The sequence below is a fragment of the Neoarius graeffei genome, chromosome 9 (genome assembly GCF_027579695.1).
Source record: "Neoarius graeffei isolate fNeoGra1 chromosome 9, fNeoGra1.pri, whole genome shotgun sequence".
NCBI lineage: Eukaryota > Metazoa > Chordata > Actinopteri > Siluriformes > Ariidae > Neoarius > Neoarius graeffei.
In genome coordinates this window covers 38,157,685-38,185,156 of record NC_083577.1, presented here as the reverse complement: position 1 = coordinate 38,185,156, position 27,472 = coordinate 38,157,685, and the positions used below count along the sequence as shown (strand labels likewise).

The window sequence follows — 27,472 nt, the reverse complement described above, 5'->3', positions numbered from 1 at the left end:
CAAAAAAAAAAAAAAAAGTGTGTTTCCGGTTACGTAGATTTCAAAACTAGGGTCGGTAGGCAGGCTTTTTTTTTTATTATTGTTTTTTTTCAAGATGGCTGCCATAACCTATATTTAGACAGGAATAATTTCACAAAATATAATGAATTTCTTTGCAGGTCACCTGAGTTACCACCTTCTGATGAATCTGATGCAGCATGAGACACCTTTTAACATGAATTTTTCTGTAAATATAACAGCTCAATACACCATGAGAGAGAGAGAGCAGCCCCGCCCCTCTCTGCTCCCTGAGTGCAGCTCGTCGCCTTGGTAACGGTGCAGGGAAAAGACACAATATAACAAGCAAAGAGCGCTTTTTCTCAGAGTTCCCTTTCCTCGAACAACGCTGATTTACACGGAAACGAAAGGAGCTATTCACAAAATTCTTTCACATTGAGTGCTACAAGGCTCCCATGAACACATTAATGTAATTTTTTTTGTCCCTAGTGTAAAAAATGTGGACACTAAAGCGAGTTATAAACAAGTGACTTTTCTGATTTTGCAGTAAAAGCGCTGTCACGTTTATAATGTGAGTCTATGGGAGAGCGCGCCTGTCCTCTCCTTACTTTCAGGCTTCTCATTCAAAAACTGTAAATCCTATCGCTCAGGGAGACACTTGTCTTGATTCACACAATGTGTGACTACAACTTTTGAGAAAGTTGTGTGTGTAGAGTGAAAATTGTGGCTGAGAAAACAGTTTAAATTAGAAAGAGCTTTTTTTTTTTTTTTCAAGCTGCCTACACTCTAATGCCGCTTTTCCACTACCAACGCGGCTGAGTTGGGCTGAGCCGTGCCGTGCTGAGTTGGGCTGAGTCGAGCTGAGCGGGGCTGTTGGAGTTGCATTTCGACTACAACCGTGCTGGCTGGAAGTGGGTGGACACATTGGGTGGAGTTAGCGAAAGTGGGTGGACGTCAGATGATGTCGTTAGGCGGTGCAAACAGTGACATCAGTGACCTTTTAAGCGGTAGTCTCACGAGTCACTACCCAGAAAGTAAACAATAAACATGGAGGACATGGTGTCGTTAGTGTTGCTGGTCTTGGTGCTGTGGCTTGTTGTCACCGACAACGCCAACCGATACTGGCAAGAGCGTATAGATGAGACGAGGCGCATAAGGCTTCATAATTCTCGTAATTCGTAATTCTCCTTCTTCCGGGTTTACGGTGTTTACAGATCCCAGCGTGCTCGCGGGGCGTGTGTGGGCATGTGAGGACACTCCTCCTCACCAATCAGTGCACAGGGGAGTGTCTCCTCACGCCCCTAGCCCCACTCAGCTCGGTTTGGCTCGCTTCAGCCCCACTCCAAAACCGTGCGAGTTTTGGGGGCTGAGCAGGGCTGAAGCGAGCTGAGTCATGCTGTTCTTAGATAGTCGAAACGCGAGCCGTGTCGGGCTGAAGTGAGCTGAAAAAGGGTAATGGAAAAGGGCCATAACTTAACGAGCCCCACTGGTGTGTAACGCAATAGACACCCATTATAAAGGCTGAATTTCTCCAGATTTGCTCATGGTGTTTGATCTGTGACTGATCAAAAAGTATAGAACCCAGCAAAAAAGTTGAATGCCAGATCCACACAGGAGAATTTTGTCTCCGTTTTAAAGTTTGAATCATGTCTCTAGGTGAAAGACAAAATAAGCGTTATCTCTGCTTCTGTCCCCTCCGACGGCCCCGACACACTACTGCCTCCGCCGAGTGCGTGCGCACACACCACATGTCGGGGCCGCGGATGAGTTACTCTCCCCTGATCAACGAAGTCTGCGGGGAATTTGTGGTTATTATCGGTACAAACAGCGCGAATCACAACTTAAATGAGTGCGGTTCAGTTTGACATTATTGTCAGTCCGTTAGGCTGCTGGGCCATAGAAGGTTCACGCTGCACGCTGCATGCTGCACGCTGCACGCTACACGCGTGTAAAGAAAAGTGGACAAAGGTAGCATGACTTGCTCTGGGCCATAGAACGGCGTTCACGTTGCACGCTGCACACTTCACGCGTGAAGCATGAAATGAACATGCACACTTTTTTCTAGGCGTGAAGATGGAAATTCCAGTCAATGCATGCGGTCAATGCATGCGGTCACCGCCGCGCCAGCCAATCAGAACGGGTCTAGGGAGATAACGCTATGCTTTCAGGGGAAAACTTCAGAAAAAATATAATTGAATGGTATAATTGAAAAATAGTTCTTCATCGGGATTGTCAAGCAGATTATAGAATGTTCGGTGAAATTCACCACGGGTTTCTCTCAGAAGGAAGTGTTCTCGGCTCCAAATTCTGTTCCTTTTTCTCTTCCTCTGTCTCAGTAAAAGCAGAATGAGGCAATCGTCGTCATCCGAAGAGTCCATATTGTTGGTTACTCGGTCAAAGTAGAACAGACGCAACACGTGAACATCCAAGCATGAAGTTTAATGGCCCAGGGTCCGGTTCTTCACGTGAACGTGTAGCGTGCAGCGTGCAACATGCAGCGTGCAGCGTGAACCTTCTATGGCCCAGCAGCCTTAGATAAACATTTAATTTTATTAAAATCGAAAATTAATATTTAGAGCCTGTGGGCTACAAAAATAAGTCATTAAAGTAGCCGGCTGGACTTAATTGTGTAGTCGGCTGTATGGCCGGCAGCCGGCGCTTGTGGAAAGCCCTGATTTTCCCAGTGAGTGACAAACTTCTGGTTCACGCGGTTGGGTTATATGTAAAAGTCGTGACTGGGAAAAAAACGAAAAAAAAAAGTTTAGGGTCGGTCGGGTAACCGGAAACACTTTTTTTTTTGGCCTAATACCAAACATGAAGAAAGATTTTACAAAGAACAATGTCTTTTTGTTTGTTTTCAACCTTTGAGGTGTTAAAAATTTATTACTGAAAATCTGGCAGAATGTTCTACTAAAGAAAAGATAAAAAGAAAATAGTCTTTGTGTGTGCTGTGAAGTGGTTTGAAAAAATGAAATCGGAATCGGCCAAAATTGGTATCGGCAGGTCACACTCCATGGAAAATCGGAAATCAGAATCGGCCCAAAAAATTGCAATCAGTGCATCTCTAGTAAAAACTAAACTTCAATTTTGGTGAGTAATTTTCATAAATTGAAAAGACAGGTTTTCCACCAACATCAAGCCCAGCAAACTAATAGCCTGCCCTGTAATGTAAAGTTGGGTCAAGGAATGAAACCAGGCAGGGTTCTGGTAAAAATTGTTTTAGCTGTCTTCTCTTAAAGAACTTAAAAGAATTTAGATTGAACTGAATAATCTCAAATGCTTCTTGTAGCTTTAAAATAGTCCCAGCAGGTGACTCTGAAGAAAAATACTGTGTTTGAACACCGCCCGCTGTAAACACTTTGCATACACCCCAATGACCGACTCCACCGACCGCCATGACACCACCGCGCACGATTCCCTCATCGGCACAGTGGAGCACCACAAATTGCTACCTGGTCTGTGGGAAACACTGTAGTGGTCGGTTAAAAAAAAATTAGTGGTGTCAGCTGTGGTAAGAGACTGGAGGGCTCCATGTTTTAGGTGGCATGTTGCATTCCAATGGCTAATGTATGATGAAAAGCGCGGTGTCATTCTGTGTTCGGTTCATAAATCGACAGGAAAATCGGATTCCTTCACTGTTGGTTGTTTCAAGATTCTTCTTGACTCTGTTCAATTGTAAATCAAGTTTTCTATTGACATAAGCGCTAAAGGGAGTCCTAATACCTCTTTTGAATAATTCCACGCTAAAATAACCTTCAGTAAGCTCAAACTAAAGAGGTTTATTTGAGCTTGATGGTGTACAGGGCGCCCAAAATCAAGTCTTTATCAGAGGCTGGAGTGGAGGCTAAATCTTGTATGTAATGGAGAGACCTGTGCAAATATTTGAATTGTGTCCACTTTGATAAGTCAGTAACTAAGAAAAAATACAGACTAAGTGAAGAATACTTCTCTTTTCAAGGAAAAAAAAGTGGAGAATATTTTTCAGGACCCAGGAGGAACGCTGTATTGTGAAGACATTTTGAATAGAATTAAATTTTATCTGAACAGAAACTAATTGATTATAACTTTTTTTTTTTTTCATATGGAAAGTCACTTTTGGTTAACTGTCTGATTTTATTACCTCCGCCAAGGAGGTTATGTTTTCCGTAGCATTGGTTGGTTTGTTGGTTGGTTTGTCTGTTAGCAACATTACGGGAAAAGTAATGAACGGATTGCTCTGAAATTTTTTCCAGAGGTGTGACTGGGCACAAGTAACAATCCATTAAATTTTGGCGGTGATCCGGATCACCTTCTAGATCCTGGATTTTTTTAAAGGATTCTTGGCGGAGGTCTGCGCTCTCCGAGTGCTTTTCTAGTTACTTTATAAAATGTAACCAAGAAGAGAATATGGGAAAAAAAAGAGTTCCCAGGTGGGGAAAAACAGCGATTGGTCGATGGGAACATTAAAGGGCACATCTTGGGTCAATTCAGGAGCAAGATCAATGTAATTCTCCTATTTTATATTAAACTTTGGTCAAATATCTGTCACATTTTGTGCAATTCTTTTACCTTGCGCAATACCAGAAAAATTCAGTTGAAATCAAGCCATTTGAGGTGAATTGGTCTGCCTCTGAAAAAACTTGGCATTTGGATTTCCCAGCAAACGTTGATTTCAAACGTCGCGTGCGGGACGCCTCCCTCTGAATCCTACGTCAGCGCTGGTTTGTTTATGAGAAAATGACCTGGTGGTTTTCTGCAAATTTCAACGTTATCACAGAATTATTAAAATGGTTAACAGATGTATCGTAGGAGGGTGTAGCAACACCAGTCTTGATGGGATTAGTACTCCTCGTTTTCCAAAAGACCGGACAATGAGTGCGTTTACATGCACATAGAGAAAATCGAATTTCTGCCATTGCTCGACTGAAATCGAAGTTCTAAATGCCATGGAAACACCTTAGCTAGGCTGAAATTGAACCGAACTTGATTTCTCGTAATCGAGCTACACGACCTAGATTATGTGATTGTAGCCGAGCTACTTAGTGCATGTATACCCTATCGAGCTACTTACTTCAGCACTGCCCCTTCCGGAAGTGACGAGTGATGAGACCACAAGCGGGAAACACAACAGCCTCGGTCAAAAAAAAAAAAAAAAAAAAAAACAGCCTCGGTTGGCATGACACTTCATCTTAGCTGCCACTTTATTAGGAACACTTATCTGGGCATGTACGCACCCATTTCCAATTAGTTGGTAAGTTATTAGCATGTTAGCAGGCTAACAGTTAATATGTTCACCATTACAGATCAACTTCAACTTGGTGGCTATTTTATTAGGAACACTTCTGTTCATACATACAAACTACAAACACTCTTCTTGTGAACACGGAACTGATAACTTTGTTTATACTCTTGAATAGCACTTCTTCATGACGACAACCAGAAGTGTACCAACACGATGGGGTGTGTAGCGCCACCTGTGGCTCGGGTGCACATTGTACCTCACACAATAGCTCGATTTCCTTGTGTGCATGTAGGATTGGATTTCTCTGGCACCCCTGCTGGGACCCTTAGCTCGATTACCGACAGCAGCTCGATTTGGATGTGCATGTAAACGTACTGAATGAGAGAGAAATGGGAGCGCTTGGTCTACACAGGCTGTGCACTGAAACCGTGCAAAGCTCTCGCAGCCTGCTGGCGCTTCCGCAGGTGGCGTCACGAATCTGGCTCCAGACTCCCTTGGGATTTTTCCAGACACGTTTTGTTGTTTTATTTTTTTCTGCTGTAGACAGATGGCCTTGTGCAAAATTACCCTTCTGGATGAGTGTGTAAAGGGACATACTTTCATATAAAAAAAAAAAAGAAATTGGTCCAGGATATGCACTTTAAGTTCACTCAAGCAGAACTCTGTCAGGCTTTATACACTGGTAATGAGTCGACTAAACCTGCTCCCTCAAATCGTAACCAGTAGTTATGTCAGCTGGAGAGCCATATTGAGTCCATGATGGTTGTGAGAAAGTTGCCACAGTTACTTGGCTTTTTTTTTTAAATAAATTTGCCAGATTGATGACTTTGCCTCAGATCTCTCTCCAGTTAGTTATGGGAGTTATTTGATAGGCACCATACATGATGCATGTTATGGTAGTTAACGCTTCATGTCATAAATATTGCATCATAGCAACTTTATGGAAATATGAGGAAAAAACAAGACCTTAAATACACTCTATGCCCGAAAGGATGTGGACAACATGATCATAGCATCTACATGTGCTTTTTGAACACATCATTCCAGCTTTAGTCCCCTTTGCTTTTATAATCCCTTTATGCTGAAACAGGTTTGGGCCCCTTAGTTGCAGTGAAGGGGAATTTTATTGCTACAGCATACAAAGACATTCTAGACAATTCTATGCTTTCAGATACTTTTGAACATGACATGAAAAGGTAATGAGGCAGGTCCAGCACGGGGATGTATTTGGGCTTGTATTGACCCGTATTCACCACATCAGTGAGTGTTTTTTCATGAATACCCCATCATTCAGCCAATTAAAGCAGAACCCTAAGGTTTATTAATATACATTAGCTTGGCAATAGCCTTTTCAACAGATGTCTTTGAACCTTTTGCTGTTTCAGCCCTAAGCATAAAATTGCACTTTCATTAATAAATATCCAGTTCTATTGACCTTTTGATTTCTCAATGCTGTAAGGATGTTAGTTAAGCAGTTGGAGGATCACTGATAATTAACTTTAGCCATTGCTAAACGGTCGGAGGTGAAATGTAGAATATCAACTTTGTCTAGATTAGAAGAACAACCCAAAAAGTGAATTAAATCTTCCTGGTGTCTAATTTGCACCCTAAAATTGAATAAAATGCTTAAAATGTACTGTTTTGCCCAATTTCCGAAGGTTTGTTTCCATCTCACTTATGCGCACTTTCACCGCCAGGGGACCGTCATCGTGATGTCATTTAAGCCAAACAGACCGGGAGCAGCACTGTGTTTACTTGCAAACCGAGCACACGTTTAGGAGGTTCATTTATTTAACCGTTTTCTAAATATACTTTTTTTTTTGTTGGAGAGAAACATACAGGGCTAATTTTCAACAATTCAGTAATAACATAACAGGACATTTAATGGGTTACCTACTGATGCGCGTGCACACATAATCCCTGTAATAGAATGTGGATTCGTTTATATTGCTAATATAAGTTATTGCTAATATTAATACAAGTATCATACTACTTATAGCCTACTCCTAAATAAGGAAATGTCCCTTTTGTCTCATTTACCCAATGATTGTTCAGGATCCCTCAGGATTCTTTACTTGAAAAATTGCAAGCAAAGGTAAAAATGTTTCTCTCCAATCTTCTCCTTTTTGCTTGAGCATTGCTGGTCTGTTTCTTCTTTGACTGCTTGATTTTGTGCTCAAATTTTGTTGGAACAGCGTCTTGTTTGAGCCTTCTCTGTCCAACACTGACACCTAAACTCTCCAACAGATGGGGATTCTTCAAAAATGAATCCTCCTCAAAGTGATCGGAGCCCAGAGCGGCGTATTTAGCTGGCTGCCAACCCTCTCGCTTCACACGCACAATCCACTCTCTCCGCCTCTTCTCCTCTTTTGGAAAACAGTAAAAACTTCTTCCTAAACTGGTCCCGTTGTTACAGTTCACTGCAGAACAATAACGCATGTTCTTGGTTTTTTTTTCATTATTATTTTTTAAATTCGCGAAAGCACGTCTGTAATCAAGCCGAACAGCAATGAAAATACACGGAAATGGACTCAACTCTAGCGGTTTGTTTGTCTTAAATGACGTCACACGCCGAGTGGTCACGGAAATAGCCGACAAAAATTCGCCACGATCTGCGCTAACTTTATTTTAATTATTACTTATTAACAATACTTCTTGGGACCAGAAGAAAATTACAGAGGGTTTTTTTTAACATACAAAGTTTCAAATGTGCATAAAATTAAAACCGTTGCCTATGAGCTTTAAAGTGCATATTCTGGACGAATTTGGGGTTTTTTTTCTCTTTTTTTTTTTTTTTTAAATGAAAGTATGTCCCTTTACACACTCATCTAGAAGGGTAATTTTGCACAAGGCCATCTGTCTACAGCAGAAAAAATAACAAAACGCGTCTGGAAAAATCCCAAGGGAGTCTGGAGCCAGATTCGTGATGTCACCTGCGGAAGCGCCAGCAGGCTGCGCGAGCTTTGCACGGTTTCAGTGCACAGCCTGTGTAGACCAAGCGCTCCCATTTCTCTCTCATTGTCCGGTCTTTTGGAAAACGATGAGTACTAATCCCATCAAGATTGGTGTTGCTACACCCTCCTACGATACATCTGTTAACCATTTTAATAATTACGTGATAACGTTGAAGAAATTTGCAGAAAACCACCAGGTCGTTTTCTCATAAACAAACCAGCGCTGACGTAGGATTCAGAAGGAGGCGTCCCGCACGCGACGTCACGAAAATCAGTGTTTGCCAGGAAATCCAAATGCCAATTTTTTTCAGAGGCGGACCAATTCACCTCAAATGGCTTGATTTCAACTGAATTTTTCTGGTATTGCACAAGGTAAAAAAATTGCACAAAATGTGACCGATATTTGACCAAAGTTTAATATAAAATGGGAGAATTACATTGACCTTGCTCCTGAATTTACCCGTGATATGCACTTTAAAGTGCTACTTTGACAAAATTTTGCTAAATTTAAACACCATACGTAAGCAAATTCTCCTGGCTCAAAGAAAAATATAATCTCTAGGAAAGTACATTTAATTTCAATTGTTGAGCCAGCTAAAATAGGTCATGAGGAATGTGTATTTTGATATTGGTATTTCATGGTCCGCCATGTTTATTTTGCATATACCTGCCTGCTCAAAAGATTCAGTGTTAGCAACCATAAGACTGAACCGTGTTGTCATACATTCAACATTCAGCTTGAGCTGCACAACACACAGTGAAGTTTTGCAATGTCTGCCAGTGAAATGAGATTTCTTTAAGTTTTTCTTTGGATTGCTCAAATGTGAATCCCCTTCAGATAGCATAGATATTGAAATAGTTGTTCTAATGCTGTAATTCCGTTTGATGAAAGTCTAGAACCTCATGTAACTGAGGAGGATGGTGAAGCGTACAAGAATGCCATTGCCTCAGAACAAGAAGAGGATCTTGGTGGTTTTTGGTTGTTATAGTAAACATTTCCCTGACCATCTTTAGGTTTTCACGTTTTTATAAAATCAAGGATGAATATTATGATTTTAGGTAGTTTGGACAAAATCAGCTACAATAGAACTTGGGATTTTGACATTTCACCTTCCGCTGTTCTCTGGCACAAACAACCGAGTAGGGCTGCACGATTATTGGAAAAAATGATAATCACGATTATCTTGATCAAAATTGTAATCGCGATTATTAATCACGATTATTCTTGATGTTAGGGAAATCACTTAAATTTTATTTCACGATATTCAAACAAACAATATGAACAGCTTTCAGTGCAGAATGAAATTTAAAAGAGAAATTCTGATTTCCAAATGACAAAATAAATGAAATTTATCCAAGAAATTACCAAAGGATGAAGGAACTGAAAACTCAATTGCAACAATTACATAGCATTATACTGAGGCCTACAAGTTTTTAGCTAGAAAGAGCAGCCTATCAACATGCTCTGGCTTTAAACATGAGCGAAGGCAGGTCACAACATTGCCTCCAGTGCTAAATAGTCTGTTGTTCCGACATAGTTAGCTTTTCTCTCTCACCTCAATCTGCTACCTACTCTCACGCTATCACCCGTTGAAGAAGATACCGCTGCACTGAAGCTCTGCGCACTTGGCCAGTGTTGCCAGATGCTGCTGACGTTTTCCAGCCCAAAATATGTTCAAAACCTGCCAAAATGCACTTAAAACCGCCCAATCTGGCAACACTGCACTTGGCTTGCTTGCTTATTTAGGCGGAGTAATGAAACCTTACATGCGTCGGTTCGCCCCCTAATGGTTTGGCAGAGTATTGGTCAAAAAGTGCTTGATCAGATATACACGTACAGCAGAGCTCGCATTTTAAATGGAAATAAATCGCAATTTTAATTTAATCGTGGCAGCCAAAATCGCGATTTTCGATTAAATTCGATTAATTGTGCAGCCCGACAACCGAGACTTCAGTTTCACTTTCACTCTCCCTCTTGTCTGTGCCTCCGATACTCTGTTCAAGCCTCGCCTGACCATTGCTCATTTGCCTACTCTGAGTTTGCCTTATGATTTGGATCTGTCTGCCTGCTTTTAAATAAACACACTTTCTGCGATTACCTCCATTCATTTGCCTCATCAATATAATTCCTGACAGTGGCGAGTTATGGATTGAAATCCCTGCCTCTAGATCAGCTGTGTTGCTTCAGTCTTGCACAGCACAATGACTCGCAGGCATCTTTTACATTACTATATATCTCAGGCCATTATTAAAAAATGTTCTGTTTCCGGTCCACCGGCCAGGTGAGTGCCGTTTGTGCAGTTGAATTTTTTTTTTTTTTTAACGCCGTTTTTTTGACACTTTTTTCGGGTTCGTAAATCTAAAATCGAACTTGACATTTACGCATTCCCAGGGCTTTCCACTAAGGCTCATACTAGCCAGCCATGACACAGAAGTAGCCAGCCGGGGGGGGTAAACACAAAAATAAACTCCTGTGCACGCAGTTCCCAGGATTAAATGTATTTTCCACAGACCATTTATTTATTCACTTTACTCAAATACAAAGTAAAATGGCAGTAAATCTTCTTTCTTTTCTTGCGTATTGCATCATGAGGCGTTCCTGGCTTGTAAATCTCTTATTTTCGGTGCATGGCACATTCACGCAGCTGAGCACGACAACGGTCTGCAGTGGGGCTACACAATTAAACACTCAGCGGACATTTCTCCATTTGTGTATGAAAATACACTCCAACCACTCAGTTTGGTTTCATTTACAACCAACGGTGTCTTTTGATGCCAGCACGTAATTGAATGAGAGAAGACTGGTTTACCGGAGACAAAATAAGCATCTTCTCTGCTTCTGTTCCCTCCGCTGTCGCCTCCGACGCACTACTGCCTCCGCCGAGTGCGCGCGCGCACACCGCATGTCGGGGCCACGGATGAGTTACTCTCCCTCGATCAACGAAGTCTGCGGGGAATTTGTGGTTATTATCGGTACAAACAGCACGAATCACAACTTAATTGAGTGCGGTTCAGTTTGACATTATTGTCAGTCCGTTAGATAAACATTTAATTTTATTAAAATCGAAAATTAATATTTAGAGCCTGTGGGCTACAAAAATAAGTCATTAAAGTAGCCAGCTGGACTTAATTGTGTAGTCGGCTGTATGGCCGGCAGCCAGCGCTTGTGGAAAGCCCTGCATTCCGCGCAGAATATAGAATTGAATCAGCTCTGCGCATGCGCTGTGCGGCACAAAAAAATGGCAGCCACCATGAAGGAAGGAGATCCGGAGTTTTCAAACATTTGCTTAAGTGTGAAATCGCAAAATGGTATTCTAGCGAACAACAAAATAGTAAAGATTCAGAAAAACAAATCATTCAGTGATCATTTTAATAGTGTAATTTCATCCGAACTAGGCCTAACGCTCGATTTAGAACTACAAAAAGTCCGTGTGTCGGACATTTTAAGTACCTTTTGTAAAAGTTTTGCAAATGTTGCAGTCAGCATTCAAAATGCTAACTTAAAGTTTTTGTACAAGTTTCAGTTGATTAAACTGTCATATTTTATTAAATGTGTCTGCTTTTGTATAAAGTACTGAAAGAAAAAGCAAACACAGCATTGCGATTTCTTATCCATATATATAAAAATCCCCCCCCCCCGGACTGAATTTTTTTTTTTTGCTCACCTGGTGGACAGGAAATGGAAATTTTTTTTTTTTTTTTTTAAGGATGGCCTCATCTCATTTATCTCTAGCAGCTTTATCCTGTTCTACAGGGTTGCAGGCAAGCTGGAGCCTATCCCAGCTGACTACGGGCGAGAGGCGGGGTACACCCTGGACAAGTCGCCAGGTCATCACAGGGCTGACACATAGACACAGACAACCATTCACATTCACACCTACGGCCAATTTAGAGTCACCAGTTAACCTAACCTGCATGTCTTTGGACTGTGGGGGAAACCGGAGCACCCGGAGGAAACCCACGCGGACACGGGGAGAACATGCAAACTCCGCACAGAAAGGCCCTCGCCGGCCACGGGGCCCGAACCCGGACCTTCTTGCTGTGAGGCGACAGTGCTAACCGCTACACCACCATGCCTCTATCTATATATATATATATATATATATATATATATATATATATATATATATATATATATATATATATATATATATATATATATATATAATAATTTCGGACAATATTAGGTCCGAAATTATTCATAATATACATCAATGACATATGTACAATTTCGCAAGAATTGAAATTTGTTTTGTTTGCAGATGACACCAATATTTTTTGTTCCGGTGAGAATTTGCAGCAGACTTTAGAGATAATCACAACTGAAATAAATAAACTAAAACTATGGTTTGACAAAAATAAATTATCATTAAATCTAAGCAAAACAAAGATTATGTTGTTTGGGAGACATAAAATAGATTGTAATGTAGAATTGATAATAGACAATACTAAGATAGAAATGGTACAGGAAATTAAATTTCTTGGTGTGATTTTGGATCCTAAAGTCTGCTGGAAACCTCATGTAGGATACGTACGAGCAAAACTGGCAAAGTGCTCGGCAATTCTGTGGAAAACAAAATATATTCTTGATTGTAAATCTTTGCATACTCTATATTACTCATTATTTTTGCCATATCTGACTTATTGTGTCGAAGTCTGGGGAAACACCTACAAAACCACTCTGCAGCCGATATGTACAATACAGAAAAGAGCAATAAGGACAATAAACAAAACAGGATACAGAGATCACACAAACCCACTATTCATAAAATCACACATGTTGAAATTTATGGATCTGGTCAAATTCAGAACAGCACAAATAATGTACAAAGCAAGAAATAATCTATTGCCAAAAAATATACAAGGAATGTTCAGTGAGAGAGAGGGGGGATATAATCTAAGGGGAGACCTAAATTTTAAAAAACCAAAGGTTCGAACAAATATGAAAAGCATGTGCGTATCGAGCTGTGGGGTGACTTTATGGAACAGACTGGAGACAGAAATAAAACAAAGTGCAAATATAAATCTGTTTAAAAAAGGGTACAAAAAAATATTTTTAAACAAGTATATTGCAGAGGAAATATGTTAATGGAGGATGATGAGGGATAAATAGAATAGGGTTGATTGTTATATTAGAACTAGCTTAGTATATGGTATATATTTATTTATGGGGATAGATATCTTCATATTTACAGGGATAAGTATGTAGTAGATATTTTTTTTTTGTAATTATATATTTATATAGATAGTTATGTGTATATGTATATATATGTATATGGATATGGTATGTAGTATATATTTATTTTTGTAATTATATATTTATATGGATAATCATGAAGTGTATATGTGGTATATATTTTTATAAGTGTATTAATGTAGTTTGGATTTCGGGGTAGTTAAAAAGGGGTGGGAAATTAAAAAAAGTATTGTACTTCTTCCCACTCCTTTTTCGAACAATGTGCGGTGTATTGTAATGTATTAGCTCTTTATATTATTTTATTTATTCTTTTTTTGTCACTTTTTTCATTTTCTTTCTTTTGTATGTATAAATAGTTACATACATTTTTATACATGTTCGAAATAAATAAATTCATTCATTCATATATATATATTTTTTTAATGATTTTCAGGCCTGCGAAGATTTAAAATTGCAACTTTCACACACTAGCATTGTATATGACATGTATTTTGGTTGACTGAGTGACGTTACTTCCCGCATCGACCCATTTCTCTGCCAAGTTCAACAAAATGCAACGGTTGAAATGGCAGTCGTGAAAGCTTGCCTTAGAAAAAGCATTTGATACAAATCTCTAGGAAAAAAATTACACACAGGCTTTATTGGAAGAGTAAACATTATAACTGCAAAGTTTGAAAGAGTTTCGTCATGTTGGTACGGTCTCATCAGAGTAGCCCTTTAAGGCAAGTTCGTTGGAATTTTGAGCTCGTGTTGTCACTCGTGAAAACTGGACAGTTGTGTGAATTGTCCGTTAGCAAGCTAGTGTACCAAGTAGCATTTCACCATACTGCAACTTTGTTTTATGTAGTGGGGTAGTTTTCTACTTGTGATTTGGTCCATGGCAATTTTAACGAGTTTTCCTCAGCAGTGTTTTGGCATGCTGATCTGCAGAAACATTTTCACAGCATTGCTGCAACTCCATATAGTCTAAAATCCCATCACAAACGGGGAAAAGTCAGTTTGGGCCCTTTTACATGAAGAAATTCCTTTTCATTATTACAGCCTGACCTCACTGTTTTTTGTTTTGTCTTGTCTGTTAGTACCAGGATGAAGGTGGCAACATGTGAAATTGTCTGGCACAACAAGGAGCCAGTATACAGTCTGGATTTTCAACAGAATGCCGATGGCAAAATTCACCGTCTGGCCACAGCTGGAGTGGACACCACAGTGCGTGTAAGTGAGCTTCCCTAACACTCTTCACATGCTGCGTTTGCCTGGATGCACCCCACACGTTAAAATATTATAGCTACTGTAGATTTTCCTGGTCCCAAATAAATGTCACGGAATCTTCTGTCAGTCTGGGATGCTCGTGAGAACATCAGATCAGTAGGAGGTGTAGTGAATTTATAGCACGTCTGAAGAGTGCAGCTGTGCCATGTCCAACACACTCTTTTATTAATCATACTGGCCTTTTAAATTTGAGTGTGGTAGAAAGTATTTGCTTGAGTTCTGTTTCTGCTCTGTGTGGTATGTAATACTACAAAATACAATATTAATACTAATATTTTGCAATGTATGGCCAGAGTGTAATTGACGCTCCAGAAATGAAGACCAATAGAAATGCCACTACCAGCTGTAAATTACTTTCCCTACATCATTTTGGTAACAGTGCACATCTGTCTTTGTGATAACAGCTGGAGTTAATAGATCCAGCTAAGAACATATAAAAGGTTCAGCAATAAACCTATACAAGATTCCCTGTCTTTTTGGTGTGTGTGTACTGGTAAAATTGACGACTTTTACTCGACTCTGATACTGTGAAGTATTGTAGTGAAGATACAGTGGTGCTTGAGAGTTTGGGAACCCTTTAGAATTTTCTATATTTCTGCATAAATATGACCTAAAACATCATCAGATTTTCACACAAGTTCTAAAAGTAGATAAAGAGAACCCAGTTAAACAAATGAGACAAATATTATACTTGCTCATTTATTTATTGAGAAAATGATCCAATATTACATATGTGAGTGGCAAAAGTATGTGAACCTTTGCTTTCAGTATCTGGTGTGACCCTCTTGTGCAGCAATAACTGCAACTAAACATTTCCGGTAACTGTTGATCAGTCCTGCACACCGGCTTGGAGGAATTTTAGCCCATTCCTCCGTACAGAACAGCTTCAACTCTGGGATGTTGGTGGGTTTCCTCACATGAACTGCTCACTTCAGGTTCTTCCACAACATTTCGATTGGATTAAGGTCAGGACTTTGACTTGGCCATTCCAAAACATTAACTTTATTCTTCTTTAAGCATTCTTTGGTAGAACGACTTGTGTGTTTAGGGTCATTGTCCTGCTGCATGACCCACCTTCTCTTGAGATTCAGTTCATGGACAGATGTCCTGACATTTTCCTTTAGAATTTGCTGGTATAATTCAGAATTCATTGCTCCATCAATGATGGCAAGCCGTCCTGGTCCAGATGCAGCAAAACAGGCCCAAACCATGATACTACCACCACCATGTTTCACAGATGGGATAAGGTTCTTTTGCTGGAATGCAGTGTTTTTTCCTTCCTCCAAACATTTTAAACCAAAAAGTTCTATTTTGGTCTCATCCATCCACAAAACATTTTTCCAATAGCTTTCTGGCTTGTCCATGTGATGTATAGAGATCTTGCAGTCACGTGACCGGAATGTAAACAGCCGCCATCTTGTCGGTAAAAAACACAGCTGAATACTGCTGCACTCGTATACAAAATGGATCAGTTTCAACCGACGGACTACACGGCTCATTTTTCTAATGAACAGATAATTAGATATATGTCTAAAATAAACGACCTATAGATTAGTGACCCTTATCGCTTACCGGACGTAGTTTTCACGACCGTGTCAGTGGATATTGAACTGCCAGAGGTGGAATACCCAGACGTGTATAATTACCTCATTAACTTTCCCTCGCTGTTCAGTGGTGAAGCACTGCGGTACTTATAAATCTCTGGACAGTTATCTTTACAGAAATTCAGGATTTGTCAGCGACTCAGCCCCCCTCAGATGTGGCATCTTGTAAACAAGAAAATAACAATCCTCATTGGACGGGTAAGTCACTTAAGTATTACTAGTACTGATACTAGATATATCAGTATTATCTAGTATAGCACTGACCAGCCAATTATAGAATAAGGTAATTCCAGCTGTAATTCCAAATCGTCCGTCTTGTTTACATGGATCTGGCGTTGGAGAGATAGAGGCTTGGCAGTGGAGATTTGAGTGGCTGTTTTTTGAGCTTAGTCAACAGGCCGGCTCTGCCTGCAGCCTCGCTTTTGCTTCTGCTCCCGACGCCGCCTCCTTCGCCTGCTAGACCCGATAACAATACACGGAGACCCCGCTGGTCTCGCTATCTCGTCCGGAATGTTGTGCATGCGATGGAAATCGCTACAAACCGTCATTTTCTGCTGGAAACCAATGTCCAGCAAGTCCATACGGTTGTAGTGGATATTGAAGTCCGGTACAGATGAACAACACGCAAAAATACACACAAAAAACATAAACGTGCACAGGTAGGGAGAGCTTGTAGCTGCAGCCGTTGTAGTAGAATTGTATATAGTAGGGTTTTCCAGAATAAAAGGTAGAAGCAGAAGTAGAACCAGAAGTAGAAGGCGGAAATATGGCGTTTGACCGACAAGATGGCGTCTGTTACAATCTGGATCGGCTGTGACGTCACATGCAAGATCTCTATAGACCCCTTTCACTGACGTCACCCGAAACCGGAAGTAAACAGACCCTGCGCCATTTTGGAAGACCAACAAACTCGTGATTAGGGGGAAATAACAGCAGCGGTATGTGAACCCACGAGCATAAAGTGGAGTGGCAAACGACTTAAACAAACAAATCTGAGCTGTTTTATTTATGATTTATTGGCCCAACAGTAGACTTGAAAGAAACCTGTGTGAGACTTGGCAAAAAACTGTGGATATAATGGATAAGTCTGTGCATGATCTGTGGACACTTTGAGGTAAGCAAACGCAAGAAATTCAGATTTAAGACATGCTAAATTGGCCCCAAGTTGATAACTGTATGAGGAGCAAGCCTCCCAGACTTCTACAATTTAATAATAATAATAATAATAATTTAGGATGGTTTGGGGCTTGCTCTCCCTCCTATTATATAAATAAAGCATAGTTGTTGTGTAGGCATATATCATAAATACATATGTATAATTTGGATAAATTAACCTAAATTATGGATACCTTAATAGTAACAAAAAGTATTAATTTTTCAACTGAAAAGATATATTATTAAAAGATAAATATCAACAAGATTACCTTGGCCATAACTATGTGTAGGTTATTCTTAATAACAGCTGTAATATCACAAACCAAGCCACTAACATAACATAATACGTAAGCCTGTAGCCCTTTGTAGGCCTTCAAGTCATCAGCAGTGTAGGCACTGGGTGTAAACAACAAATAGTTTACAATGTCTGGGTAGCAAACAGATGGCAGAATTGGTGTCAGGTCCTCCTTATGTTTCCATTCTCCCTTGCCGCGAGTCTTATCATATGGGTCAAACCCATCAATCACAGCCAGTTTCTCCACATACCGTGCCCTTTCTGCAGCTGGTAATGTACTCACATAACCAGAATTATCATCCATCGTGTCACTTTACTCTCGCTCGTACTTTGTTTTATATTGTGAGTGCATGTACTTGGTCTTCCAATATGGCGCCTAACAAAATCTCGCGGCGCGGTGACGTCATGCAGTAGCCCTCTATAGCAAACTGCAGACGAGCAGCAATGTTCTTTTTGGAGAGCAGTGGCTTTCTCCTTGCAACCCTGCCATGCACACCATTATTGTTCAGTGTTCTCCTGATGGTGGACTCATTAACATTAGCCAATGTGAGAGAGGACTTCAGTTGCTTAGAAGTTACCCTGGGGTCCTTTGTGACCTCACCGGCTATTACACGCCTTGCTCTTGGAGTGATCTTTGTTGGTCAATTGAATTTCCTCCATTTGTACACAATCTGTCTGACTGTGGATTGGTGGAGTCCAAACTCTTTAGAGATGGTTTTGTAACCTTTTCCAGCCTGCTGAGCATCAACAACGCTTTTTCTGAGGTCCTCAGAAATCTCCTTTGTTCGTGCCATGATACACTTCCACAAACACGTGCTGTGAAGATCAGACTTTGATAGATCCCTGTTCTTTAAATAAAGCAGGGTGCCCACTCACACCTGATTGTCATCCCACTGATTGAAAACACCTGACTCTAATTTCACCTTCAAATTAACTGCTCATCCTAGAGGTTCACATACTTTTGCCACTCACCAATATGTAATACCGGATCATTTTCCTCAATAAATAAATTACCAAATATAATATTTTTGTCTCATTTGTTTAACTGGATTCTCTTTATCTACTTTTAGAACTTGTGTGAAAACCTGATGATGCTTTAGGTCATATTTATGCAGAAATATAGATAATTCTAAAGAGTTCACAAACTTTCAAGCACCACTGTACTGTGGTTTATCTCTGACATCCCATTTGCTCATCGACCGACCCTTAGCACGAACCTGACTTTTATTCTCATCTCAAGATTCGGATTTGTTTACCAGTTTGCGATGCACCCGCTCTCCCTGCAGTTGCGTGCATAAGTGCCTGCACTCTGGCAGTGATAATGAGAAAATAAATTTGTACTGATTTATTGTTAATTTTTATTTAAGAAGAAGCCTTTATTTGCACACTCAAGTACAGTGAAATTCCTCTCTGCATTTAACCCATTTGAAGCAGTGAGCGCGCACACACATACCCAGAGCAGTGTGTAGCTATGCTACAGCGCCTGAGGAGCGGTTAGGGGTTCGGTGCCTTGCTCAAGGGCATCTCAACTGAAGCCCACCCCATGTTAACCTAACTGCATGTCTTTGGACTGTGGGGGAAACTGGAGCACCCAGAGGAAACCTACACAGACACGGGGAGAACATGCAAACCCCACACAGAAAGGCCCCTGTCGGCTGCTGGGCTTGAACCCAGAACCTTCTTGCTGTGAGGTGACAGTGCTAACCACTACACCAGTGATTCCCAACCACTGTGCCACGGCACATTAGTGTGCTGTGAGAGATCAGGTGTACCATGGGAAATTATCCAATTTCACTTAATTGGTCTGAAAATTATTTATTTACTGCAAATAATTTGTCTTAGTTTGTCTATGCCAGCGACCTCGAGTGACAGGCAGAACAATTAAATACTCTTCCACTAGATGGCAGCAGGTAGCTAATTAACCTGTTGGGGGCGGCATGGTGGTGTAGTGGTTAGCGCTGTCGCCTCACATCAAGAAGGTCCAGGTTCGAGCCCCGTGGCCGGCGAGGGCCTTTCTGTGTGGAGTTTGCATGTTCTCCCTGTGTCCGCGTGGGTTTCCTCCGGGTGCTCCGGTTTCCCCCACAGTCCAAAGGCATGCAGGTTAGGTTAACTGGTGACTCTAAATTGACCGTAGGTGTGAATGTGAGTGTGAATGGTTGTCTGTGTCTATGTGTCAGCCCTGTGATGACCTGGCGACTTGTCCAGGGTGTACCCCGCCTTTCGCCCGTAGTCAGCTGGGATAGGCTCCAGCTTGCCTGCGACCCTGTAGAACAGGATAAAGCGGCTAGAGATGATGAGATGAGATCTACCTGTTGCCATTCAAACAATAGAATAGTAATGCTTTGGGTGTGACAGCGGTGATGGCGATGGATAAATATTTGAAAAAGTGCACAATCCGAACTGGGTCCTGGGGAAAACTCTGACCCAGATGAAGGCCCTAGTATGAGTAGTGGTCAGAAGAGAGAGAAAAAAAAAGGTGAACTCAAGACAATACAATGGTTATCTTTCCTTTGGATTTACTTTTACTGGGGAACCAACCGAGCCGACTCCATTATGCTTGGTGTGTGGGGGGAAAAGCTGTCCAACAGTGCAGGAGCAGGAGGAAATAACTGTACTGAGACAAAATCGTGGTTTTAAGCTGAGCTTTGCTGATCTACCTTTGGGCAGTTTTTGGCTGACTGCTGTCAAGGAGTTCCCCATTCTGGCAAGCAGAGCTCTTTCAGCTCTGCTCCTATTTTCCACAACCTATCTATGCGAGCTGGGCTTTTCAAGCATGACCGCTATAAAAACTAAAAAAAAAGAGGGACTCGGAACTGTTGAGCAAGATCTTCATGTATGTCTTTCTTCAATTCCTGGGAGTATATCAGCTTTGTGGGGTGGCACGGTAGTGTAGTGGTTAGCACTGTCGCCTCACAGCAAGAAGGTCCGGGTTCGAGCCCCGTGGCCGGTGAGGGCCCTTCTGTGTGGAGTTTGCATGTTCTCCCCGTGTCCGCATGGGTTTCCTCCAGGTGCTCCGGTTTCCCCCACAGTCCAAAGACCTGCAGGTTAGGTTAACTGGTGACTCTAAATTGACTGTAGGTGTGAGTGTGAATGGTTGTCTGTGTCCATGTGTCAGCCCTGTGATGACCTGGCGACTTGTCCAGGGTGTACCCCACCTTTCGCCCATAGTCAGCTGGGATAGGCTCCAGCTTGCCTGCGACCCTGTAGAACAGGATAAAGCGGCTAGAGATAATGAGATGAGATATCAGCTTTGTGTTCAACTAACCAGGCCCAGGTTTCACAATGAGTAAGTAAATTGAGACATGATGATCATTTATATTTCATTTTTTATATATAAAATATACTTTTTTTTTTTTTTGTTTGTTTGGTCGTGTGCTGTGGGAGTTTTCTGATGTACAACCCCGATGCCAAAAAAGTTGGGACAAAGTACAAATTGTAAATAAAAACAGAATGCAATGATGTGGAAGTTTCAAAATTCCATATTTTATTCAGAATAGAACGTAGATGACACATCAAATGCTTAAACTAAGAAAATGTATCATTTAAAGGGAAAAATTAGGTGTTTTTTTTTTTTTTTTTTAATTTCATGACAACACATCTCAAAGTTGGGACAAGGCCATGTTTACCACTGTCAGACATCCCCTTTTCGCTTTACAACAGTCTGTAAACGTCTGGGGACTGAGGAGACAAGTTGCTCAAGTTTAGGGATAGGAATGTTAACCCATTCTTGTCTAATGTAGGATTCTAGTTGCTCAACTGTTTTAGGTCTTTTTTTGTCGTATCTTCCGTTTTATGATGCGCCAAGTGTTTTCTATGGGTGAAAGATCTGGACTGCAGGCTGGCCAGTTCAGTACCCGGACCCTTCTTCTACGCAGCCATGATGCTGTAATTGATGCAGTATGTGGTTTGGCATTGTCATGTTGGAAAATGCAAGGTCTTCCCTGAAAGAGACGTCGTCTGGATGGGAGCATATGTTGCTCTAGAGCCTGGATATACCTTTCAGCATTGATGGTGTCTTTCCAGATGTGTAAGCTGCCCATGCCACACGCACTAATGCAACCCCATACCATCAGAGATGCAGGCTTCTGAACTGAGCGCTGATAACAACTTGGGTCGCCCTTCTCCTCTTTAGTCCGAATGACACGGCGTCCCTGATTTCCATAAAGAACTTCACATTTTGATTCGTCTGACCACAGAACAGTTTTCCACTTTGCCACAGTCCATTTTAAATGAGCTTTGGCCCAGAGAAGACGTCTGCGCTTCTGGATCATGTTTAGATACGGCTTCTTCTTTGAACTATAGAGTTTTAGCTGGCAACGGCGGATGGCACGGTGAATTGTGTTCACAGATAATGTTCTCTGGAAATATTCCTGAGCCCATTTTGTGATTTCCAATACAGAAGCATGCCTGTATGTGATGCAGTGCCATCTAAGGGCCTGAAGATCACGGGCACCCAGTATGGTTTTCCAGCCTTGACCCTTACGCACAGAGATTCTTCCAGATTCTCTGAATCTTTTGATATTATGCACTGTAGATGATATGTTCAAACTCTTTGCAATTTTACACTGTCGAACTCCTTTCTGATATTGCTCCACTATTTGTCGGCGCAGAATTGGGGGGATTGGTGATCCTCTTCTCATCTTTACTTCTGAGAGCCGCTGCCACTCCAAGATGCTCTTTTTATACCCAGTCATGTTAATGACCTATTGCCAATTGACCTAATGAGTTGCAATTTGGTCCTCCAGCTGTTCCTTTTTTGTACCTTTAACTTTTCCAGCCTCTTATTGCCCCTGTCCCAACTTTTTTGAGATGTTGCTGTCATGAAATTTCAAATGAGCCAATGTTTGGCATGAAATTTCAAAATGTCTCACTTTCGACATTTGATATGTTGTCTGTGTTCTATTGTGAATACAATATCAGTTTTTGAGATTTGTAAATTATTGCATTCCGTTTTTATTTACAATTTGTACTTTGTCCCAACTTTTTTGGAATCGGGGTTGTAAAATATGTGCCGTGGCTCAAGAAAGGTTGGGAAACACTGCCCTACACCACCGTGCCACCTCGTCTTAAAATTGAAATAAAATCTAAATTCTAAGAGTAATTCTTTGTACAGTGTTCTTTTCGTGTCTGTTTTGGCTTTACTGGAAATGTATGTATTGTATACAGATCTGCAAAGTCACTTAAAATGCTTAACTAGTTGTAATAAGTGTGTTTTTTTTTTTTTTTTTTTTTTCTCTCTCTTTTCCCTCCCTTCCGTCTCCTCCTATGGTGTAGATGTGGCGTGTGGACAGGGGGCCGGATGGAAAGGCTGTAGTGGAGTTCCTGTCGAATTTAGCAAGACATACAAAAGCAGTGAATGTAGTTCGCTTTTCTCCAACTGCAGAGCTGCTGGCCTCTGGAGGAGATGGTGAGTATCACTCAGACATTATTTCTTCTTCCACCTTGCACCCTTCCAGCTGTAATAATTTGCCGGACAAGAAAGGAATATTAGACCTAATTTTTAGCTGTATTTGTAGATCAGTATATTGAAATGAATGATCCAGTCTCACTTCTGTGTTCACACCTGGTCTTTTAGAATCATTCTGGTTTTTGAACTTGATAAGCAAACAAAATGGCTAAATCTAAAGACAGATGTTTAAAAAAAAAAGTTTATCTGTATCTTGTGTGTTTGGGGGTTTTTCTGCACATATCCGTATCTGCTTCAACCTGAAGTGGATCTGGCTTAAACTGGAGGGGTTTTCGTTTAGTTGATTTCCCAAAACATAAACTAGTAGGCACTTAGTAAGTATAAGTTAATAAGCACTGTAAATACATCGTGCAGTGCCACACGTTCATGTTGACAAATGTGGCCTTTGTTACACAAGCTTCATATCTGACCATCTGCACGTGCCTCTGTGAAAGTATAAACCTGCAGGCACCCCAGTATTGGTGCGCACCTCGAATCTGGACCTGAACAAGATCCCTGGTGAACCTTTCTGGAATGCTTAAGGGGTGGGGGGGAGAATAGTGTGTCTCTGTTTTTATTTGTTCATTTCATAACTGTTCATTTCAGTTACATCCCTGATATTGCTGCTCAGAGTATTTCCTATATCTAATACTTCAAATTCTCCATGGATCGAAGTGAGCGATGAGAATAATCAATTGGATCGTCATGCTGACAACGCAGCCCAATTGTCTAATATCAACGAACGATGTGGGAACATCATAATCCTCCTTTTGACAAATGGGCTTGCCATTGCTCCATAATATGAATGGTCCTTTGGAAAGACAGTTTGTAGTGTACTAATGTGTTTTTTTTTTTTTTTTTTTTTGTGTGTGTGTGTGTATTCAGATGCAGCCATCTTGTTGTGGAAGATTAATGATAGTAAAGAGGTCGAGCAAACCCCAGCTTTCCAGGAGGATGAGGATGCTCAGCTGAACAAAGAAAGCTGGAATGTTGTTAAGACTCTCAGGTCATCTCTCTCTCTCTCTCTCTCTCTCTCTCTCTCTCTCTCTCTCTTTTGGTTACAGGCTTTCTAATTGCATACTTTTTAGTTTCTTTACATCTGAAAGTTGTTAGCTCGTCTGGCCATAAGGCCGATGAGCTGTTGCCATGGTGTGCTGTCTGTCCATCATCCACAATTCAGTTAAATCGTATCTCCTGTGTCAGTTCTCCATGGATTTCTGTTCAGATTGTTTTGTTTGAAAGAACTCATCCTTCCACACACAACTCGGTTGTCGTTTTGTTAATTTAATTTGCTAACGAGTTAGTAATTGGGCCAAATGAACGCATTTTCGAGGCCTCTCACTAGAATTGTATCTCCTGTCTGATTTCTCATCCTATTCCAGTTCTGATTGTTTTGGGTAGATCTTCCCTGGAGGAATAAAACTTTGGTCGTTTGTTTTATTTTCCTGTTGGAAACAATTTTTCAGTTAAATCATGTCTCCTCCTAGCCTGGGCCCGCCCATCCTAAGTGTGACGCAACACGAGGGCCTGTTGCGAGTTTAGTCTGGCCAGGCAAGCTATCTACAGCTCTTCCAAGCTCCCGAAAAATCGGGAACCAGTCAACTTTGAGCATCTCCAACGGCCCTGGGTAGAGGCGTGTTCAAGGCACTGCCGTAGTAGAACTGCGACCGGAAGCCATAGACTGTTTACAGAATCTATGCCGGAAGCGCTTCATTCACGCTTCCGCATCTATTACGCATAGATGCTGTATTGAAAGCATTCAACGGGAAGTTCTCGTTGAAAACGGCGCAAAGAGCAGCCCTGGAGGTATTTATTGAAAGGAAGGACGTTTTCGCCTTGCTCCCGACCGGCTTCGGTAAGAGTTTAATCTACCAGTTAGCCCCGTCGCGTCGCATACGTCAGAGGAAAGAGTGATGTGATTGGTTTAAGCTTCGTCACAGCCTTTTCTGGCTTCGACCAGTAGCAAACTGAGGCATTTCAGGGAGGCGGGTCAACCACGGGCTCTGGGGAACGGTTGGGCTTAATATCTTGGCCAGACCAATAGCTCGTAGAGCTTTGAAGTCGCGTTAGCCAGGCTAGTCTCCTCCTTCAATTCTCAGTGGATTTCAGTTCTGATCATTTTGTTTGAAAGCACTAGACTTATACAAAACTTGGTCATTGTATTGTCAAATTTTTTGCTAATGAACTGCTAATTAGGTCACCTTAACGAATTTTCAGACTTCTCATTTAGAATTGTATCTCCTCTCGCAGTTCTCACCCGATTTCAGTTCTGATTAATGTTTTGGGTCGATCTTCCCTCGGGGGACCAAAACTTGGTCGTTTGTTTATTGATTTCTTGTTGTAAACAGTTTGTTTACAACTTTTGTTTATTTCAGTTAAACCGTGTCTCCTCCCTCAGTTCTCGATGGATTTCAGTTCTGATTGTTTTATTTGAAAGAACTAGACCTTCTGCACAAAACTTGGTCATTGATTTGTCAATGTTTTGCGAGCAAATTAGTAATTAGATCAACTTAACACGTTTTCTTCTGACTAGAATTGTATCTACTCTCTCAACTTAGCATTCAAATTCAATTCTGATGGGTGTTTTGGGTCGATCTTCCCTCGGGGGACAAAATTTAGTCCTGTGTTGATTTTCCTGCTGTAAACAGTTTGTCGTGGAGGTTGGTCCTCTCTCACACGGTCACATTTCAGCTCTGTTTGAGGTTTTGGTAGTCATGGTTGTTTTGATGGCAGGTCAGATGAACTACGACGTCCTTGACATTCGGGGGGGGTATTTATTTATTTATCTTTCCTTCCAAGTAATGCTCACCATTTCTGTGCTGCAGAGGCCACATTGAGGATGTGTACGACTTGTCATGGACAAGCGATGGGAATTTCTTGGTTTCTGGCTCTGTGGACAACACTGCCATCATGTGGGATATACAGAAGGGTAATGATGTGCACTATGATTCGCAGCTTGTATTCATCTGGTTTTTGTGTGCATTCAGATTGAAGTAATTTTCATTATTTTTATGCTGTTTTGCTCACCCATGTTGCTTCTTTCATGCAGGTCAGAAGATCTGCATCTTTAATGACCATAAGAGCTATGTGCAGGGTGTATCCTGGGACCCACTAGGTCAATATATTAGCACACTTAGCTGTGACAGGTAATGGATGTGTGTGTGGGTGTGTTAAAAGCATCGCCACAAATTTAGCACCTAGTTCTGACTTACGGATATGAGTAGTTCTTCTCCTTCTTGTTGTTGTGATTATTTTCTGCAATAACGATGCATGTCTTTCAGAGTTATGCGTGTGTACAGCACGCACACAAAGAAAAAGGCCTACAGTGTCAGTAAAATGACATCAGGTTCTGCTGGAGAGGGAGAGGTCAGTGTGACTCATTATGCTGTACATTTTATTCTGTCCCTTATCCTTGAACCTCTGAGCTTTAGTCAAGTTAACATAGAGCTCTGTGAGTAGCTGTGCCGCTTGCTGACCTTGCGGATAGACCTTTTTATAATTAGGGATGATTGCCAGGTCCTGTCTGAAGTTACACTTGCATCTTTCATTTCATTTGCAGCGTTTTCCACATAGGCAGGGTGAATAGGTATATTGACAACCACTCAAATATGAGCTATCGATAAAATGCATTTTATTGATCACTGTGTAAAGCTGTTGCTTGTAAGATGTTAACTGATCTGTTTCACTGGCATATTAATCGAAACAAAATAGTTGCCGACTGTGTTCCTTTGCTCATTCATATGTATTAAGTGTATAACTCATTCTGATCCTCGCTTGGAATAAAGTGCAGTAATGAAGACACCCAAGCACTGCATCTTCAAAGAGGAGAATGTCACTGATAGAGAATTGAAATTCATATCCATGTCTATTTCTGGTTGCTAGTGATGTGTGGTGACTCAGTCACTTCAGACTGTTTATAATGAACCTGCATTAGTGAGGAAAAGTTCTGGTGCATGGAAATGCTCCTGTTTGAGGCGTCTAAAAACGCTATGGAGAAATTAGCGGTTTTATTTCCGTCCATGGTTTGTGCTCTTGCATCATGAGAGCTACTTAGCTTTAGAACTTCACCTGGTTTTATATTAGGGCTGCGTACCGTGAAAATCGATTCAGTACGGTCCAAAATACTGGATCATGAAGTACCGGTACTGTACCGATATAAATTTACACCAAGTATATGCTTATTTTGTGACTGAAGATGCGTAAATCCTACCACAAAGACGAAAATTTAGCACTGGAAAAGACGTAAAATGCTGCGCTGAAACTTGAAATCGGAGCCAGCTTTGATTTGAGATCCTCTCGCCACAGTCTCACGAGACATTGAGAGAGTTTGGCTG

General features: G+C 41.2%; 1 protein-coding gene across 2 annotated transcripts in view; it reads left to right on the top strand.

The window, feature by feature from the left end:
- Positions 1-27,472, top strand: part of chaf1b (chromatin assembly factor 1, subunit B) — a 50,285-nt gene that overhangs the window by 7,950 nt on the left and 14,863 nt on the right. For both annotated transcript variants that reach the window (XM_060929440.1, XM_060929442.1), the window contains exons 2-7: positions 14,449-14,581; positions 22,967-23,099; positions 24,024-24,144; positions 25,964-26,067; positions 26,188-26,284; positions 26,420-26,504. In XM_060929440.1, the coding sequence (XP_060785423.1) occupies positions 14,456-14,581; positions 22,967-23,099; positions 24,024-24,144; positions 25,964-26,067; positions 26,188-26,284; positions 26,420-26,504 (666 nt within the window). In that variant the 5' untranslated portion in view covers positions 14,449-14,455. The remainder of the gene's footprint in view (positions 1-14,448; positions 14,582-22,966; positions 23,100-24,023; positions 24,145-25,963; positions 26,068-26,187; positions 26,285-26,419; positions 26,505-27,472) is intronic.